The sequence below is a fragment of the Arvicola amphibius genome, chromosome 4 (assembly GCF_903992535.2).
Source record: "Arvicola amphibius chromosome 4, mArvAmp1.2, whole genome shotgun sequence".
Taxonomy (NCBI): Eukaryota; Metazoa; Chordata; class Mammalia; order Rodentia; family Cricetidae; genus Arvicola; species Arvicola amphibius.
The window spans coordinates 75,874,915-75,892,714 of NC_052050.1; the positions used below are offsets into that span (position 1 = coordinate 75,874,915).

A 17,800-nucleotide genomic window follows, 5' to 3' on the forward strand; every position below is an offset into this window, starting at 1 on the left:
CTAAATCCTTAAAACGTAAGTTTCTAACAACTCTGACTCCTTGCTCCCTCACTAGAATTGTAAACCTGCTATGAGGTGATTAATCGCCTGCTCTGGTAAGCCCTGCTTATCGTTATGTTCAGGGGGAGTGAGCCAATTCCTCATATGGCTGTACATTCTGAAGGCATGAAGTAACTATAACCTGCCTTTAAACGCTCTTCCCCTTTTAGCTCCCGGGATCTAAAGGCAGCGGCAGTTTAAAAACAAAAATCTGCTAATTAGAATTAAATCAAGTCTGGTCTCTCGGTGTTTTCGAACTCAGTAGCGTGTATTTTCATTACAGCAAAGATTCTTTTGTAAAGAGAATTAGCTTTTCTTGCATTCAAGGAATAGGCAAAGCATGTATTGGTGGGTGGGGTTCTGAGCTGAGACACAAATCTGGACCACAGGTGTCACACAGACATTTGTTCCCGGAGTGGCTGGGTCACTCTGGCCTGCCCTTTCTCTTTCCGGACCCCCAGTTTTTCCCTGAAGTGGATAAAATAAAGATCCGAAATTATTAGCATTACTGGCTCCTTGCGTCTATAGAAAGGTCTCGTCTTCAGTTCTCAAAGGTCGTCTGCTCGTTTTCATTCGGGACAGGACACTGCTGCACGAGCTACAGTCTCGTGAGTACCAGAGAACTCTGCACGAATGGAAACACTAACGATCCACGATCCACACGGGTCGCTTTTGGGGGAAAAAAAAAAAAAAAAAAAAAAAGTCACAAGCCCGAAGCGCCCACCCGGACTCGGAGCATGCGCAGAATGGCCGGCGGCCACCCAGGAACCGGGGGTCCTTTTTTTTTTTTTTTAAATAGAGGTCACAGTCTGGAAAAGATTCGGCTTTCTCGTCACTCTCTGGAGATGCTTGGCCGGGGCTCTCCGGGCTTAACATTTGAAGAGAAACCAAAACAAACTGTTCCCTCGTCCTCCTACAGCACATTTCCGGCTTCAACCACACACTTCCGGTCCGCTCGCCGGTTCCGGCCCCGCCCATTACTTCCGGTTTCCTTAGGTTCCGCTGCGGCCGGCTTTGGCGTCCGCTGTGGCTGGTTCCGCCGCGCTCCAGGTGAGGGGACGCGGGGTCCGGCGGCACGCCTGCCTGTGAAGGCGACGCCGCGGCTGGGGAGTGCTACCGAGTTGCATGCGCCTCGTTGTTTGTCTCGCTCACGGGCCGGGCGGGCTGGGACCGCGGCTGTCCCGCCTGGCACTCAGAGGCCCCTGTCCCGGCGCGCTGCGGGTCGTGGCCGCCGCCTTCGCATCCGGCCTTCTCACCTGATCCCAGGGCTCCCCACAACCTAGAATGTTCTGCGTCCCGCTGGCCTCACTCCTCCCTCTTGCTGGGTCTGTCTCGCCGTCCCCTCAAGGTGGTTGTTGAAGGCGTCCCAGGCAGTTTGTGTCTGGGTCTCGCCTGCCTTCGGATGCTCTCCCGGTCCAGTCCCAGCCGTACCCCGCGCGGCGGCTGCTGGCTGGTGCCCGGGTCCGGAGCCCGCCACCACACACTCACTCTTGCCGAGCTTAATGAAAAGTTCACACTGTTACTTTTGAAATTGCCGCCTTTAAGCTGCTTTTCGTTGTGCGGTGTTGGGCGAGTCGCTGTGACTTCTTTGGCAGGTTTCTAGCCTGTACAGCGAGGGCAGCTGTTCAGGATTGTGAATATTGAGACAGTTGCGATGTTTAGCATGCCCTTCTCTCACTACTGCGGCTCATCTAGCTCCTTGCACCTTACAAAGTGCTTTCGATGTTATCGCTTATCAAAACACGTAAATTTGAATTGACTCGTCTTAGGGTTTAGCAGGCTGAGGGACAGAGGTATGAATTGACTAGGCAAAGCCAACACTGGATGTTGGGCAGAACTCAGACCTAAATATATATTCTTTACATATCCCATAAAAATGTGTTTCTGAGCTTGATTGCTATTAGCCCTTATGGCTCCCATCCCCAATTTGGGACGGTCTTACGTAATAAACTATTAGAATTGTATAAGAAAAAGCATAGAAATGCCATGCTTTTACGTCCTGCATGATTCTCAGTAGTGATGAAATACGATCCCAAAATTGAAAAAAGAAGTTTTAGGAACTTAAGCGGTATAAGTGTGTAACCTTTGTTTTCTATGCTCGGCTTCTTAGGGCATTCACCAACTTCTAGTTAGCATTTGTGGCAGAAGTTCTTTATGAAGTTGTGCTCTGTTTTGCTAAGCACATAGAGCCCATGCCGTTGGCAGATTTTTCTAAAGCTGGTAACATGGAAGAGCCTAGAGGAATGGCGTGCTCGGGTTTCAGCATGCTTCAGAGACCGTAGAGTAAGACTGGTTAAGATACACATTATCAGGTCCCTTTCCCGTCCATTTCCTTTACCTTCTGATGGCACATCCAGTTAGGTCGGTGCTCTTGATTAGGAACCACGAGTTAACAGTCTCTCATGGTCTCCAAGCGCTACTCTGCCCATCACAGCACAAAGTAGTGGTGGATGCCTTCCTAAACCTTATGAACAGTCAGTCATTCCCATTTCTGTGTCTTACAGGAAAATAACATTTAACTATTTCAGTTTGACTCACATGCCTTTTTATTCAAGGTCATAACACTTTTGGGGGCAGATTCTGCCTAAAGTGACATTTATTTCCCCAATTAGCAGGCTTGGTGCAGATTTTCTGTAGAACATTATTAACATATGAGTAAGTATAACTGACTGTGAAGGGAACCGCATAAGCCAGTGTGAATAGGGATGTTAGTATTTTATAATGAGCACGGTGACAGAGTTTCCAAGGTAGGTTTTCGCAGGTTGTCATTTAAGGTTTACCCTCTCTCTCAATAGGTTGTGACGATTCTGTACAATCAAATGTTTTCGTTACGTAGGTGAAAGCTTTGCAGAATGCCAATAGGAAGCTCAGTTCTCTGACCTATGAAGGAAATGAGTTTATAAATGTTGAAAGCTTCATGGGACAAGCAACTTGCATTTCGTTGTTAGAATAGCAGCTGCCATGTAACATTTTTATGGTTGAAGCTATATGAGCAGGTTTGTTTTTTGAAACTGAAATTTGATGGCTTTAACTCCTCCAGGGCCACTTGGAGTTATTAGACACCTTTACTAGATGAGATGATCATTGTACATCTGGTCAGTTTGTAAAACATAAAGCACATAATGGTGTATTATCTAGGGCTGCTTTAAATTTATTTAATTAAGACTTAGATACTGCTTCCCATGTAGTTAGAAATGTTAACCGATATATTCATCCCAAGAACCTTAAGATGCAAATAGCAGTCCTCTGTTCTGCAGATGAGGGAAGGTATGTGCTAAGCCAAGTAACTTCAGGAGTGAAATAGTAGAGATCTCGGGTCTGAACCCAGGTAGTTTGTTCTGCATTCAGTACTCCCAGTGAATGCCTCTCTACCATTTAATGAACATAGATGTCTGCTGTGGAGGGGCTTGCCTCTCCAGCACAAACCCAACCAAACCAAGCAGGATGGGTAGGCAGCTCATTGTTCTTCGCTAGTTGAACAAGAGGAAGAATCTGAAAGACTGTTAGGAAATACTAACTTTAAGCCAGAATGAGTGAGGAAATTGTAGCGTGTGGGATTCTGTGAGCCCCATTTGCAGGAGGCACACCCATCTCCACTGTTAGACTGTACAGTAGGGTTCAGGCTGCAAGCACTTACTGTGTGTGTGCCTGTCTTCCAGGTGTTTTGTTCTGACAGAAAGCTACCACTTCATATGCTTGAAGAATGGCGCTCCCCATCATTGTGAAATGGGGTGGGCAGGAGTATTCAGTGACCACGCTTTCAGAAGATGATACTGTGCTGGATCTCAAGCAGTTCCTCAAGACCCTTACGGGAGTGCTCCCAGAGCGCCAGAAGTTACTGGGGCTCAAAGTTAAAGGTAATCTCTTCACTTGGAGGTTTTTACACTGGTGGTTATGGGTTTTCCTGTTTGCTATTATGGTTTATGTTTTTTTTTTAATAAAAGAAACTTTTTTATTGAGTTTCCTAAACGTGTTTCAGTGATAAAAATAAGGATAATGAACAGTTACTTGAAAATACCGCTACTGTTTAGATGACTTTGGCTCCCCTGACAGTTGGTATTTGCTTGTTAAGGCTTTGACACAGAAATCCCAGGTGAGAGTCACTTGTTTCTGGCATCTGTGATTTGCCTTTCATTATTACTTAGGCTTGTATTCTTTCCAAATCGTCTCTTGTTTCGGAAGTGGAGATTATACTTAGTTTATTGGCACTGTCCCTGGCTAGCTTACTTGGATCAGGTGAGTTTGAGGTACTAGAGAATCTACAGTTTAGCCTTGGGCTTCAAGGCTTCTAGCACGGTGCCATCTTCATCTTGAGCAATAAAGCACGAGTCAGTTTTGCTTAGGTAGGTCCACTGCCAGGTCAGATGGGACTCAGGGAGATAGTCCTTGTATTACAAATGATTTACTATGCTAAGTGCATACTCAGTAGTAGGATTATTATTATTATTATTATTATTATTTTTTTTTTTTTTAACTGTAAGAAAGAAACAAAAGAAACCCAATACTATCAGACCTGTTGATGTTTGGCTTTTATGTAATGGGATAGTGGAACCGGCACTTGAACTTTAGTGAGAAAACAGTCATTTGCTTGTATTGTAGGCAAACCTGCAGAAAATGATGTTAAGCTTGGAGCTCTCAAACTGAAACCAAATACTAAAATCATGATGATGGGAACTCGTGAGGAGAGCTTGGTAAATGTTTACTTTTGTTACCATATGTCCCTTTGAAGGTGTTCCAATAGACACTGTACTGTTATAGTTTTAATTGTGTTAAAACTTTCCATCTCATGATCGGTGAAAAATGACTGCACGATGAATATGGTATTAACGCAGCAGAGCTAGGTAGTGGGGACCTTTTTAGTATATAGTTAGTCGTAAGTATATATAGCCTATGTGTAAAATTTAATATGTCAGATCTGCCCAGGGGACATACAGAACAAGTAATTAACAGTGGAGATTTTCCCACGCTCTGTGCTTGAGCTCAGATTGCCAACATGTATGCTTGTTACGGCGAAAGACAGCTTTCCTGTCTTAACAGGAAGACGTCTTAGGCCCTCCTCCTGACAATGATGATGTCATCAACGACTTTGACATTGAAGATGAAATAGTTGAAGTAGAAAATAGGTAAGTGCTCTTGGCCTTCAAAGAGATTGTTATGTGCAAAGAGAGAGGATTTTCATCTGATCTTACCTTTTCTGTTAGGGAAGAAAACTTACTGAAGATCTCTCGCAGAGTCAAGGAGTACAAAGTGGAAGTACTAAACCCCCCCAGGGAAGGGAAAAAGCTTCTGGTGCTGGATGTCGATTATACGTTATTTGGTGAGTCAGTTAAGGTACACTCTGCTGTCCTTTTACCTGTAACAGTTTTCCTCAGCAACTCCATGTCCACACGAAGTATTTGAAAGCTTCCTTATTGTTACAAAAATAAATCATTCACCTAGGAAATATAGATAAGCAAAGAAGGCATTACCTATAATTTTAAGAGCCAAAGATGACCTCTTTTAATGTTTTAATTTTTCTTTTTAGCGTGTTTGTGTGTCTCTCTTTTTTGTTAATGTTAATTGCTTTGAATTAAATATATATTGTGCTGACTGGTTTTTGTGCCAATTTGACTCGAGCCAGGATTGTCTGTGAGAAGGAATATTAATTAAAACAAAAATACCTCCATACAGTTGGCCTGTAAGCAGCCCTGTAGTGCGTTTGATGGGTGATTGATCTGGAAGGGCCCAGTTTACTGTGGGTGATGCCTTCCCTGGACTGGTGGTCCTGGGTGCTGTAACAGGCAGGCTGAATAGACCGTGGGAGCAGAACAGCAAGTGGTGTTCCTCCATGACTTCTGCTTTAGTTCCTGCCTTCAGGAGTTCCTGTTCTGCCTGCTCTCCATATAGGACTGTGACCTGAGAGCCGTAGGAGCTTTGTGGTTGTAGTGGTTTATCACCAATAGAAACCCCGACCAAGCCACATACCTAAAAATATTTGTATTCACACATAGGTTATTTGTGGGGGCAAAGGATGTAGATGTTATAATTTAACCAACTTAACCCTGATTGACACTTTAATGAGGACTATTTTAAAAAATAGTGTTTTTATTTTACCCTTGTTTTCTTTTTAAATATATTCAGGTACCTTTCTTAAATTTAAAATTAGTCATGTCAATTGAAAATTAAAGACATTTGTTTCATTTTCTAGTATTGGCAATAAATATATACTTTCTGATAGTGAAGTTTTATTGCTTGTAACCCTGAGCATTAAATGTGTTATAACTTAATTTGCACTTTGCTTAAGAATTAATCAACTGATTGTACTTGTTGTGCAGTGACGTTGATTTTCTTAGGGTGATGAGTCTATGTGAGTATGGGGGGCTTTGCTTACTGTTCGTTATTGAGAATAATACTCAAGCTAGATGAAAAAAATACAGTGGTCCATTTAAGTCTGAATTTTCAGTGTCTCTCGTTGCATGTTATATAGAATTGATCCTTTGACACTGCAGTTCAAGGACGTTAAATTCTGTGCCTTGCAAAAACATCCGCTCATCCTCAGTGCCCTTCAGCCTCAAGAAATGCGCAGTTGTGTATATTCTCTCCCATGAAGATTACTGTCTTATAATAACTTCATTCTGCCCAGTGCTTGTCCCTGATAATAAACTAATAATTGTTTTTATGATCCACTTTTTTTTTTTTAGATCATAGGTCTTGTGCAGAGACTGGGGTAGAGTTAATGAGACCATATCTTCATGAATTTCTAACATCTGCATATGAAGATTATGACATTGTTATTTGGTGTAAGCCTAATTTTTTTTTTATTAGTTTTCCATGGAAATAAGTTTGTTACTTATATTATTTTACTGTACAAAACACTACTAGAAAAGATTTGTTTAAATGTGAATGTTTCTTTTTTAAAGTGAATTTCTAAAACGATGTTTGACTTCCTTACGTCATTGTATGAAGTACAAGTATATTTTCTTAATAGTAAGAAGATAGTTGAGTATAGGACAAGAATAGGCCATGATGTTAGAATAAAAGTGCTTATTCATTTGTTTTTGCAGTGCTGAGACTTGAACTAGGGATCCTGTGCAGGCTAGAGACACTCTGCCACTGAGCTCTATCCCTAACCCTTAATCCTTAGTACCTCCTCTTTTTTCCTTACTTTAGTTTCAAAAATATTTGGACACACATTTCTTTACAAAAATATCTTAGCAGTGTAGCTGGACAGGAGTAAAGAAGAGTGTAAAATGCTTATGGAAAAGTTAATACACGACAGAAGCAGTGTTTCTGATGTTGAGTTTGTGGACATGTAGACACATGATAGATCATGAGTTTGCTACACAGTAGAAGCTTGCTGTATTAAGGTTACACTTTGAGTTCAGTTGGCATTTGTCTTTCTGTTTCTTGGTAAATGAAGCAGACATCCCACCCCTCTGCAGACATTGAAATTACTTCTTGGCAGTTTCATATCAGAGTTACCATGACTAGAATAAGATTGCATCAAGTATAAAAGTTTCCCATGTAATTGTAGTGGGTATTTGATGAGAAGCCAGATAGTTGGTTGCAGTCTGTAAGCTTTCTTTGTCCTTCCCTTGTAATGGAGAGTATATCCCTTGCGCACTGACGCTTAGTTCACAGCTGATAAGATTAAAAACAAGGGAAAGTGTGGTAATTTCATTTTTGATGTTTGGAGAAGAGAGCTAACTGAAGCAATTTTTTTCCCCATCTAATATGACATCAGAGAAAAGAACTTAAGCATTAGCATTTAGAGAACCTTTATATCATATATTTAAAGTAAATTATTGATAAATTATTTTATGGCTGTAGGTTGAAAAAGGATACTTACTTTAGAGCTAAATACGCTAGGAAGTGGTATCCTTTGTGGATCAGGCAGGTCATTTAATCTCTGTGAGCCTCCCTCTCTTCACCTGGAAGCAGTACTTCGACCTATATTTTGGGTGGAGGTCTGGTAACTAGCACCATTGCTAACACAGTGATGCCTTAGCGGTGAAGAGCTGTTTACTGTGTCCTCGCTTTTCATCTGGAGTCACTTGTACAGAACAGCTACTAGTTAACTTCGCTTTACGATTGTTCTCATTGGGAACGCGACATTCTCTAAACTTGGAGTTTTACCCACCAATTCTGCATGTAAAGCGTAAGCTGAGACCAGGAGAGCATGGGAAGATGATGATTGGCTTTTGTATTAGTGATTGTGTTGGTGCAGACATGTAATGTAACGTAGGGGACTTCATACTTTAAGATGCTGGGCTTTACAAGCGTCATTTGCTAAGCCTGACAAACCTGGCTAGTCTTCCACACAAGACTTTTGACACAAACCATAAGTATGTTTATGCTGACACATAAGTGCTTATGCATTTCCTGGATCCGCTGCCAGAGAAAGTTGAGATCCACACCTCTCAAACTACTTTGGAATAGTGGCAGGGCTGGTTTAAATGGAGTTTGGGTTTTACTTACCGTGGTTACCTGTGGTTTAAGTATTATTCTTTTTAGAAGACACACTAATATAAGTCTATTAGGGACCATTATTTATGATGTTTTTAAAGTTGTGGACTTGCTTAGAAAGTTTATTCAGAAAAATTCTTTTTAAAAAAGTGAAACTCAAACTTTTCATATGTATTGTATTATTCCTCATGTTTTAGCTGCAACAAATATGAAGTGGATTGAAGCTAAAATGAAAGTAAGTGTTAGAAACAAGCCATTTCACCATGTTCTAAAATCACATTAGACAGATGAAAGATTCTAAGACTGAATCAATTCCATTTTTTACTGGCTGTCTTTTAATAGCTACAGAATGCCAGTGTTGGGAGTAGGGGTGTGTTTGAGCCTGCTTAATGATGGGTTGATCTGAATGCCTAAGCTGGTTCCAAGGAGAAGCTAAGCCCCGTTTTTACCTCCCTTTTACTCCAGTAATGTTTCTCTGCCCTTTGCTCTGGTGTGGGATACTGATGAGGCGATTCATTCTAAAATGGCCAGTTAGGAATGAATCCACTTCTGATTTGCTCACCAACACGATTCAACAAAACAAATGCTTCCCAGTTGTGTAGCAGAATGTGGCTGCAATTGCTGTAGAAAATTAAATTGACAGTTTGAGAAACTGCAGACAGAATGTTCAGACAGCCTGGGATTTTCCGCTCCTGCATTTTAACCTCATGAACGTTTGTGTTACAGGAGCTGGGAGTGAGCACGAACGCCAATTATAAGATCACCTTCATGCTGGACAGTGGCGCCATGATAACGGTGCACACACCCAGGAGGGGGCTCATCGATGTAAGAACTCCTGCTGTGTTTGTTAAACATAAGTGTATTTTTGGTATTTAAACTTTCAGAAAAGAAAAAAAAAGTAGAATTTAGAATTTCACCTGAACAGATAGTAAAGTGGCAGCTGAATTTTGACAAAGATATTATATTTTAAAAGATTTGCAACACTCAGAAGGCAGGCAGATTTTTCTGAGTTCAAGGTCAAGCATGGTATACATAGTTCCAAACCGGTTAGGAGTCAGGGCTCCATAATGGGACCCTGTCTCAAAAATCTAAAATAAATGAATTAACTTAAAAAATGTAAATGAAATATAATGATGCAAACAAAGCTGTTGAAAGGCTGTCTAGAGGGAGCTGTGTGAAGGCTCCTGCAGTGATGGTGAAGCACAGCCGCGCAGGTAGGAAGTGTGCTGGGAACAATCACAGTATACGCGCTCTTCTCTAGAAGAAACTAATGTATAATACATGGACCCGGTTACATCTAGAAAATAACAGCAGGACATCAGAGAAGAGGATTGGGCTTGAAAAATGAGGAATTTTGACGTGGCTTACTCAAGTGACTGCTCCTACACAGCCCAACCACAGGCACAATTAGTCATAAAGATGAGGGAAATGTCCCTGTATGAGGAAGGAAGAGAACTGATGGTAAAGTGTAAACAGTGGCCTCCGTGCACGAGGACTTCCTCAGTGCAAGAGCTACTCACACACCAGGAGAGATGCATAATTATGACCTACTGCTTGCCTTCTGCGGTCTAAGTCTTGTGGAGCTCAGGAAACCTAAGCCCAGCAGGGCTGCAGCGGTGGGGCATCAGAGGACAGCTCACTCCCTGTGGTTGGGGATGGAGAGCTGTGATTGGTGCTTGCGATGCAATCTACTTCCTCCTTTGATGCAGCAGAATGGTTAAGGACTTCAAATAAAGGCAGTCTTAGTGATGTTTGCAGGCCAGTGGGGATGGTCCTTAGCCTTTGTGGACTCTAGGATTCCCCTTAGTGAACTTTCTGAGGCTGTTTTTTTTTTTTTTTTTTTTTTTTTTTTAATTGAAAAAACAAAAAGCCAAGCCTGGAGGTGAATGAACTAGACTGTCTAGTTGTTACCTATCATAGTAACACATGATTTGAAATTTTCCTTTGTGTATTTCTTTGTTTTCAGATTATTCTGTGGTCAGCAATATTAGTCCATGTTTGGGGGAACAAGGTGTGCTAGACTTAAAATGTAGGGTATCTAGTCCTGGTATCTGAATAATCTCATCATCAAACCTGAGACAAGTTCCCTGCAAACCCCTAGAGTCCGACTTACTGTTAGTTTCTATATCATCAAACCTGAGACAAGTTCCCTGCAAACCCCTAGAGTCCGACTTACTGTTAGTTTCTATATTCTTGATTCAAAAATTGGGCAGTTGTGTTTCAGGAATAAACAAATAGTAGAAAAAAATTATGTGAAAAAATGTTAAAATCGTATTCCTCGGAAGAAAGCGTTGTCTTTGTGTTAGGCTGAGCGTTCCTCAAGCGTTCTCCCCTCGCTGCTGCTCATCTCACCCATCCACTCAACTCACTGAGTGGAAGTCCTGCCACCTAAGAAGAATCTGCTTTTTAGAAATTGATGGATTTTCGGCATTTTCTGAATGCTTTGTTCATTCATATCTATGCTCCAAAATAAAAGGTTCATAGTTTGTTGAATGCTTCCTTCTAGCACAGTGGTTCTCAGCCTGTGGGTTGCAACCCCTTGAGTGAAACAGCCCTTTCACAGGGGTTCCCTAAGACCATCAGAGGACATAGACATTACAGTATGATTCATAACAGCAAAATTACATTTATAAAGTAGCAGTGAAATTTATTTTATGGTTGCGATCACCACAGAATGAGAAACTGCATTAAAGGATCACAGCATTAGGAAGGTTGAGAACCACTGCTGTAGGAAGAGCTTACTCCACCTCATGCCTATATGGTGACTGGTAATGCTTCTATATGGAAGTGTTGTTGTCAGTTGGGTTTTGTGAGACTTTTGTAAACTATGTGAGTGCCAGCAGATAGGTCTGTAGTGTTTTGTCCCTTTGTAGTCCTGGATTAGGAATTCTGAAACAAAACCAGGAATTAAATTCTGGTGCCTTTGAAGTTTGTGGATCAAATGTCCTAGAAATCAGGCACTGGTGCAGTGACTTAAAGACAAAATCACTGGGACACAGTGACATCCACCTCTGTTCCAGTACGCAGGAGACTGAGACTAGAGGAATATGAGTTCAAGGCCAGCCTGGGCTGCAGAGTAGGGCTCTGAAATGGCAAAAAAGAAAAGAAATACAGAAATAAAGAAAATACAAAAAAAACATATATATTTTTTTCAATAAGCTACCTAAATTATTAATTATTATTAATTGAAAGAGCCTAGGGCAGTTTTCCTCACTAAGATGCCCCTAGTTTGAAAGATCTTGAGAGAGGTGGGTATCTATTAGCCCAGGAAATGCCTATGTCTTTTGCCTTAGAATCTTCATATGAATATTGTCTAAAGTTTTATGGTAGGGCTGGATGAGGTAGACAGGCCATTGAACATTGTAGTCTCATGTAATGCCTGGTGGCCATCTAGTGCAGCCCTGCAGGCAGGAAGAAGCTTGCTCTGCTTTTAGGATGGGATGAACTGTTAACTCATACTGAGTTAAATATAAACCTTTATTTTAAGGTGAAGCCTCTTGGTGTCATTTGGGGAAAGTTTTCTGAGTTCTACAGCAAAAAAAACACCATTATGTTTGATGACATAGGAAGAAATTTTCTAATGAATCCACAGAACGGACTGAAGGTAAGACAGCTCTACTTGCTCTAGGCTCATGTAGCCTGAGTGTGGAGTGTAATGGACTTTTGGATGATCTTTCAGACTGAGTGTTAGAATGGGCCCTGTAAGATAACAGAGCAGAAAATTTCCTGTTACCTAGCATTTTTACTGTGCCCTGTCTTTGTGTAGATACTTAATCATTGTGTTATAATTGCCTACAGTGTTTAGTACAGTAACATGCTATGGTTTTGTGGACTGGGAGCAAGCAGTAGGCTTTACCATTGGACTTAGGTGTGAAGTCAGATAAAGTATATTCTGTGTTCAAACAGTGATGAAACCCATCTCATGTATCTCAGGAAAGGAAATGTTCAGTGATGCATGTACACATCATACACAATGCCCCATACACAATTTGTCAATTTGCTTGCTTTTATTCTGTGTGTATGACTGTTTGCCAGATGTATATATGTTTGTCACTGTGTACCTGGTACCTACAGATTCCAGGAGAGGGTGTCAGCTCACTGAACTGGAGTTACAGATGGTTGTGAGGGTTTTGGATTCTTTTAAGTTAAGCACAGATCTTAGAATTATCAGGCACAAGTGATAGAAGGAACCACATCTATTTTGTTTCCCTTTCTTAATCCTAGGATGAAAAGTTAAGACTTACTCAAAATCGTGTATGTGATGGGTATTTGACATAATTTGGACAGAGTCTATGTGACTAGGTTCCTGAGTCAGTGATGATCTTAGCACGAGTCACTCAACATCTGTGTAGGAGCTACAGAGGCACGTCATCCTGGCAGCAGAGAACAGTGAAGCTTGAATGCTTCTGATGCCCATGGCTGCTAGCACATCTGCACAGTATGAGCAGAGGTGCTCTGACAGTAGTAGTGGACATCCTGTTGGAAGAGGTTTCCCTCTGTCCTGATGAAGACAGGGATGGGGACTTGGAGGAAGTGAGGGTGGTGCAGGTGCAGGTGCAGTCTTGAGAGAAGCCGGGTCAGAGCACAGACTCAGCCTGCTGCCTTGGAAGAGAAGCAAGTGTGTTCACTCTGTGCCCTGTCTTCTAATATTCTGAAACATCCCAAACATGTATTTCATTTAAAATAAGTCATACTTATTTTATGTAAAGATAGTCATACTTCATTCTCTCACTGTGTAAATCAAGATCCAGTCTCTCCTGTTTTCGTGACTTTTATATTTGAAGTAGTACTTTTTTAAGTGAAGATATAAAATATATCAACCTTATAATTTGGGAGAACATGACTGCCCTTTTATGGAAACTGATCATTATACATAAATGACAAAGTAAAATGTTTATGGCAAAATGTGGCAGAAAACTGGCATTAATGTCTAATAATCTCAGCATAATGGGGCCTGCACAATGTCAGTTCCATCCCCAGGAAGCACATGGTGGAGGGAGAGAACTGGCTCCTGCACATGCACAGGGCACACACAGGCCAACACTCAGCAAAGCGACAAGTGTAGACAGCGGGTAGAGTGGTAGAGGAGCTGCAGTAGAGATGACTCCTCTGTGCTTAGGGCAAGCTCGTATCTGTATAGAGTAGATAGTGTAAATGAATGGGTTAGTGGGAGCCACTCAGATGACAGAAGGAAATAAAATGTGAGCAGCATACAAGTAGCCGTGCAGATCCCAGTGCTGGAGGAGGCCAGTGTCCAGTTTAGGCTGAAGACGGAAGAGCTTAAACCTGTACCCAAGACTCCTGTAAACTTAGTTACTATGAGTCACTTGCATTGGTATTTTAGCCTCAGTACCTGACTGAAATGTTGGAGTAGCATGACCTGTTGTTAACTTTTCTGCTACAATATGAGGTTTGTTTGTTTTTTGACAGATAAGGCCTTTCATGAAAGCGCACCTGAATCGAGATAAAGACAAAGAGCTGGTGAAGCTCACTCAGTATCTCAAAGAGATCGCCAAGCTGGACGACTTCCTGGAGCTGAATCACAAGTACTGGGAAAGGTAGATGCAAACCCTCATTTGTCTCTCATGTTGGCATTGCCAAACTGCCCTTATTTTATTTTTGGTTTTCAAGATAGGGTTTCTCTGTGTATCCCTGACTCTCCCGAAACTTGTTTTGTAGACCAGGCTGGCCTTGAACTCACAGAGTCTGTTTGCCTCTGCCTCCTGAGTGCTGGGATTAAAGGCATGCGCACTACTCGGCCATGCCCTTAATTTTTCTATATAAAAAGTGGGAAAATTCTAAAAATATTTTTTCTTCTGGCGTTTCCTCAAAAGTATTTCTTCTAGAATAGAAAAGGAAAATATGGTACATTTACACAATGGAGTGCTACACAGCAGAAAAAAATAATAACATGTTGAGATTTGCAGGCAAATGGATGGATCTAGAAAATATCATATTGAGTGAGGTAACTCATACCCAGAAAGACAAATATATGTACTCACTCATTAGTAGCTTTTATACATAAAGCAAAGAAAACCAGCCTACAAGTCACAATCCCAGAGAACCTAGACAACAGTGAGGACCCTAAGAGAGACATACATGGACCTAATGTACCTGGGAAATAGAAAAAGATCTCCTGAGTAAATTGGGAGCATGGGGACCATGGGAGAGGGTTGAAGAAGAGGGGAGAGGCAGGGAGGGGATCAGTGAAAAATGTATAACTCAATAAAATTAATTAAAAAATGAAAAAAAGTATTTCTTCTAACCCCTGCCTTACTCATAATCAATCCCACATTCCTTCGGGTCTTTAATGTTGCAGTAGTGGGAACTTGAGAGGCTGGTGAGTTGCTTTGTGACGGAAGCAGGCCAGCCTCTGAATTCCCTGCGCTCCTCCCACTGTGGTTCTTTAAGGCATGGTCTCTTTGTAACCTGTGCTGGCTTCACATCTTGGTCCTCCTGTCTCAGCCTCCCGGCGTCTGGGCTGCATGCGGGACTGACTAGGAGTTGACCACTATTACGCTCTAAGCTGTCCAGCAAAACATTGTTTAAAATTACAGGGAACTTGAGTGTATAGCAGCAGGAGTAGAGAGCAGAACGGTTGCTTATGACTTCTCTTTCTAAAGATTACCGTTTGGCAGAGTCTTCTGGGCTCTTTCTTTGAGTATAGCCATGAAAAAGTCCAGTACAGATCACAATCAACATCAAGGTGACAGAGCAAGGAAAGCCTAGAGATATGGGAGGGCTTTGTGTCCTATAAGTAAGGCTGCTTTAAAATTAGGCCTGTAAAGATCTGTTGCTGGTGAAAATACCAAAAGAAACCCCTGGTGGGCACTTTGCTCCTTCAAATTCCACTTTTGGCTTCTTACATTACTGACATATAACTAGTGATGGTAGTTTCTAAATATGAGAAAGGGTTCAAAATTTTAATCTAGCAGTAGATCCTAGTAAAGAATATGAGGAAACAGTTGATCGCTTGGTAAAACACCCTTTAGTCTTTTTATAGTGATAGGTAGTTAATCTAGGGTCACATGTATGCTGTTTTAGGCACTGTACCTCTGAACTGCAGCCCCAGCCTTCTTTACACTCTTGAGCCCAGTCCCTTTTTAAAAACATATTTTATGTTTATATGTGTATGTGTGCCCTGCCTCCTGTAGTATCTTTTATTCCATTATCTTTATGCAGGAAAAAATCCGATATTTAGATGAAGTCTGAGTTAATTAGAAATCACAATGCTATTTAACATTGGAAAAGGCAGTGTGCTGTGGTGTCTAATGTTTGTAACTTCCGAAGGCTAATTGTGAATCTGAGCAGCCTGACTTGGCAAATTACTTAACCTTTGTACCTAAGAAATAGGAGGAAGTTCTAGCAGAAATTCATTCTGCAGTTCCTGTGAAGGTTAAAGTCAACACGTGCTTGCAACCACTCTGAGCATGGGGCACGCAGCAGTTTGTAGTAGCTAGTAACTGTCCTCCTCTTGAAAGGCCCATAAGTCCTTGGCAGGAGAGAACGATTGTTTTCATGAGTTTACCTGATCCAGTGTTTGTCCCATTTCTTGCAGGTATCTATCAAAGAAGCAAGGACAGTAGATACCGGTAGTTACATTCACAGTTGAAGATCCTTGAGGTCCATGGACATTTGTTTCTTTGCTAGGCATTACCATGATTGTGCTGGACACTGAAGCAGATGCCAGGCTGCCTAGCTGTGGTCTTCCAATGCTTTGTAAATTTTATTTTGTATTTTTTTGAAGATCATAACAAAAGTGCTAAAAAAAAAGTTCTCTTCCCTCTATGTTTATTTACTCCTGAAGAAAATTTTCTCTGGCATTGATTATTGAGGTGTTTTCCAAACCCTCTAAGAAATGGAAAACAAAATGAAATGGAAGGTGGGGAAAAATATATCCACCAGTGTCATCTGTGACTTTGGAAACAAGTTTTGTCTTATGCTTTTTGTCTCTTTGTATAATCAGCTGCCTGAGTCTGAGACCAAACCTATCTTCAAACTCGCTAATGCTTTCCCTTTTAAACCAAAAGCAAAACCAAAAAGCTCAAACAAGCTTTTAAATAAGTTTGTTGTGCTGAAAACTCCCTAGAGTTGTTCTTCCTTGTCACAGAGTTCCTCTTCCGCTGTCTGCCGGGAAGATTTCGAAGCTGGAGTTGTCAGTGTTCTTTAAGAATGGAGGACATCTGTATGATAAGGCTGTGCCCTCGATGGCAGGTCAACAAACAAACTGAAATCACACTAGTGGACAAGAGTAGGCGTCCTTTTGGTGGCTAAGTAGAGGCTAAGTAGAAGCACTTCTGCCTAAAACTGTAGTCCTGAGCACAGCTTACCGCAGTAGTAAAAGGCACATTCACCACCAGCTCCTCTCTCTGAAGCATGGATAGCATCTGCCTACTCCAGTTGTGCATCATTGCCAACTACTAACACCGTTGCAGCAAACATTTCTGGCCATAAGATTAAAAATACCTGTTACTTGCAATGCTTAAGCCTGCAGATATGTAATGTGACCACTGTTTTGTGTTGACAGTATTGCTTTATACAGTTCTTGAAGGGAATTGCTCCTTTTAAATGAACATGGTGTACATTGTTCTTACAGGACTATTTCAGTGGTGTAAATAATAAATATCTTTTCTTAAAATACTGGTTATCTGTTCTGTAATGTCTCAAATATTTTTTTTTTCCTTTTTTTCCTCTTTGTGAAATCACTGACCGTGTTCAGGCAAGGACCTCTGTATATTAAATGTGAGCCTGGTGTACAGAGGCAGGAAGATTCAGAGTTGGAGGCCCACTGCAGAATAAGTGTGTATATATCACTAGTCTTTCAAAATTGTCTTAACAGCTAATTAGATGAGAAATAATTTATTAAAATATTTCTTAAATGTATGGTAATTTTTAAAAAAAGTATTTGAGGGTTGGAGAGATGGATGGCTCAGCAGTTAAGAGCACCACCTGCTCTTCCAAATGTCCTGAGTTCAATTCCCAGCAACCACATGGTGACTTAAAGCCATCTGTAATGAGATCTGGTGGTGGAGAATTTTTCTAAAAAGTTATTTATGTGTATGTGTGCACCTATATGATTTCAGTTGCTTTCTACCTTATTTGTTGAGACTGGATCTCACTGATTGGACAGGATCTGCCTCTTTGCCTCCAAAGTACTAGCATTATAGTCTTGCTTGTGTTGCTTGGCTTTTCCTGGTGGGGGTGTGGGTGTGTTATGTGTGGGTGCATGGATGCATGTGGAGGCTAGAGGCTGACATTGGACATTTTCCTTCATAGCTCTCCACTTTATTTACTCCAGGCAGGGACTCTTGCTGAA

The 17,800-nt window shown here is 41.4% G+C and overlaps 1 protein-coding gene across 1 annotated transcript; it reads left to right on the forward strand.

Moving 5' to 3' along the window:
• Window positions 1-1,024: 1,024 nt before the first annotated feature.
• On the forward strand, window positions 1,025-17,124 carry Ublcp1 (ubiquitin like domain containing CTD phosphatase 1). Its single transcript, XM_038328346.1, has 11 exons — window positions 1,025-1,089; window positions 3,699-3,896; window positions 4,639-4,730; window positions 5,077-5,162; window positions 5,241-5,356; window positions 6,720-6,818; window positions 8,682-8,719; window positions 9,211-9,309; window positions 11,972-12,088; window positions 13,915-14,042; window positions 16,043-17,124. Exons 2-11 carry the CDS (start codon window positions 3,743-3,745, stop codon window positions 16,068-16,070), a joined length of 957 nt encoding a protein of 318 aa, XP_038184274.1. The 5' UTR covers window positions 1,025-1,089; window positions 3,699-3,742; the 3' UTR covers window positions 16,071-17,124.
• The last annotated feature ends 676 nt before the right edge of the window (window positions 17,125-17,800 follow it).

What these genes read in the sequence shown, in the direction of transcription:
- Ublcp1 (XM_038328346.1), top strand. Translation starts at nt 3,743, where the DNA reads ATGGCGCTCCCCATCATTGTGAAATGGGGTGGGCAGGAGTATTCAGTG. An exon ending in ACTGGGGCTCAAAGTTAAAG is followed by an intron (nt 3,897 to 4,638) that starts GTAATCTCTTCA and finishes CTTGTATTGTAG; the next exon opens with GCAAACCTGCAGAAAATGAT. An exon ending in AATCACAAGTACTGGGAAAG is followed by an intron (nt 14,043 to 16,042) that starts GTAGATGCAAAC and finishes CATTTCTTGCAG; the next exon opens with GTATCTATCAAAGAAGCAAG.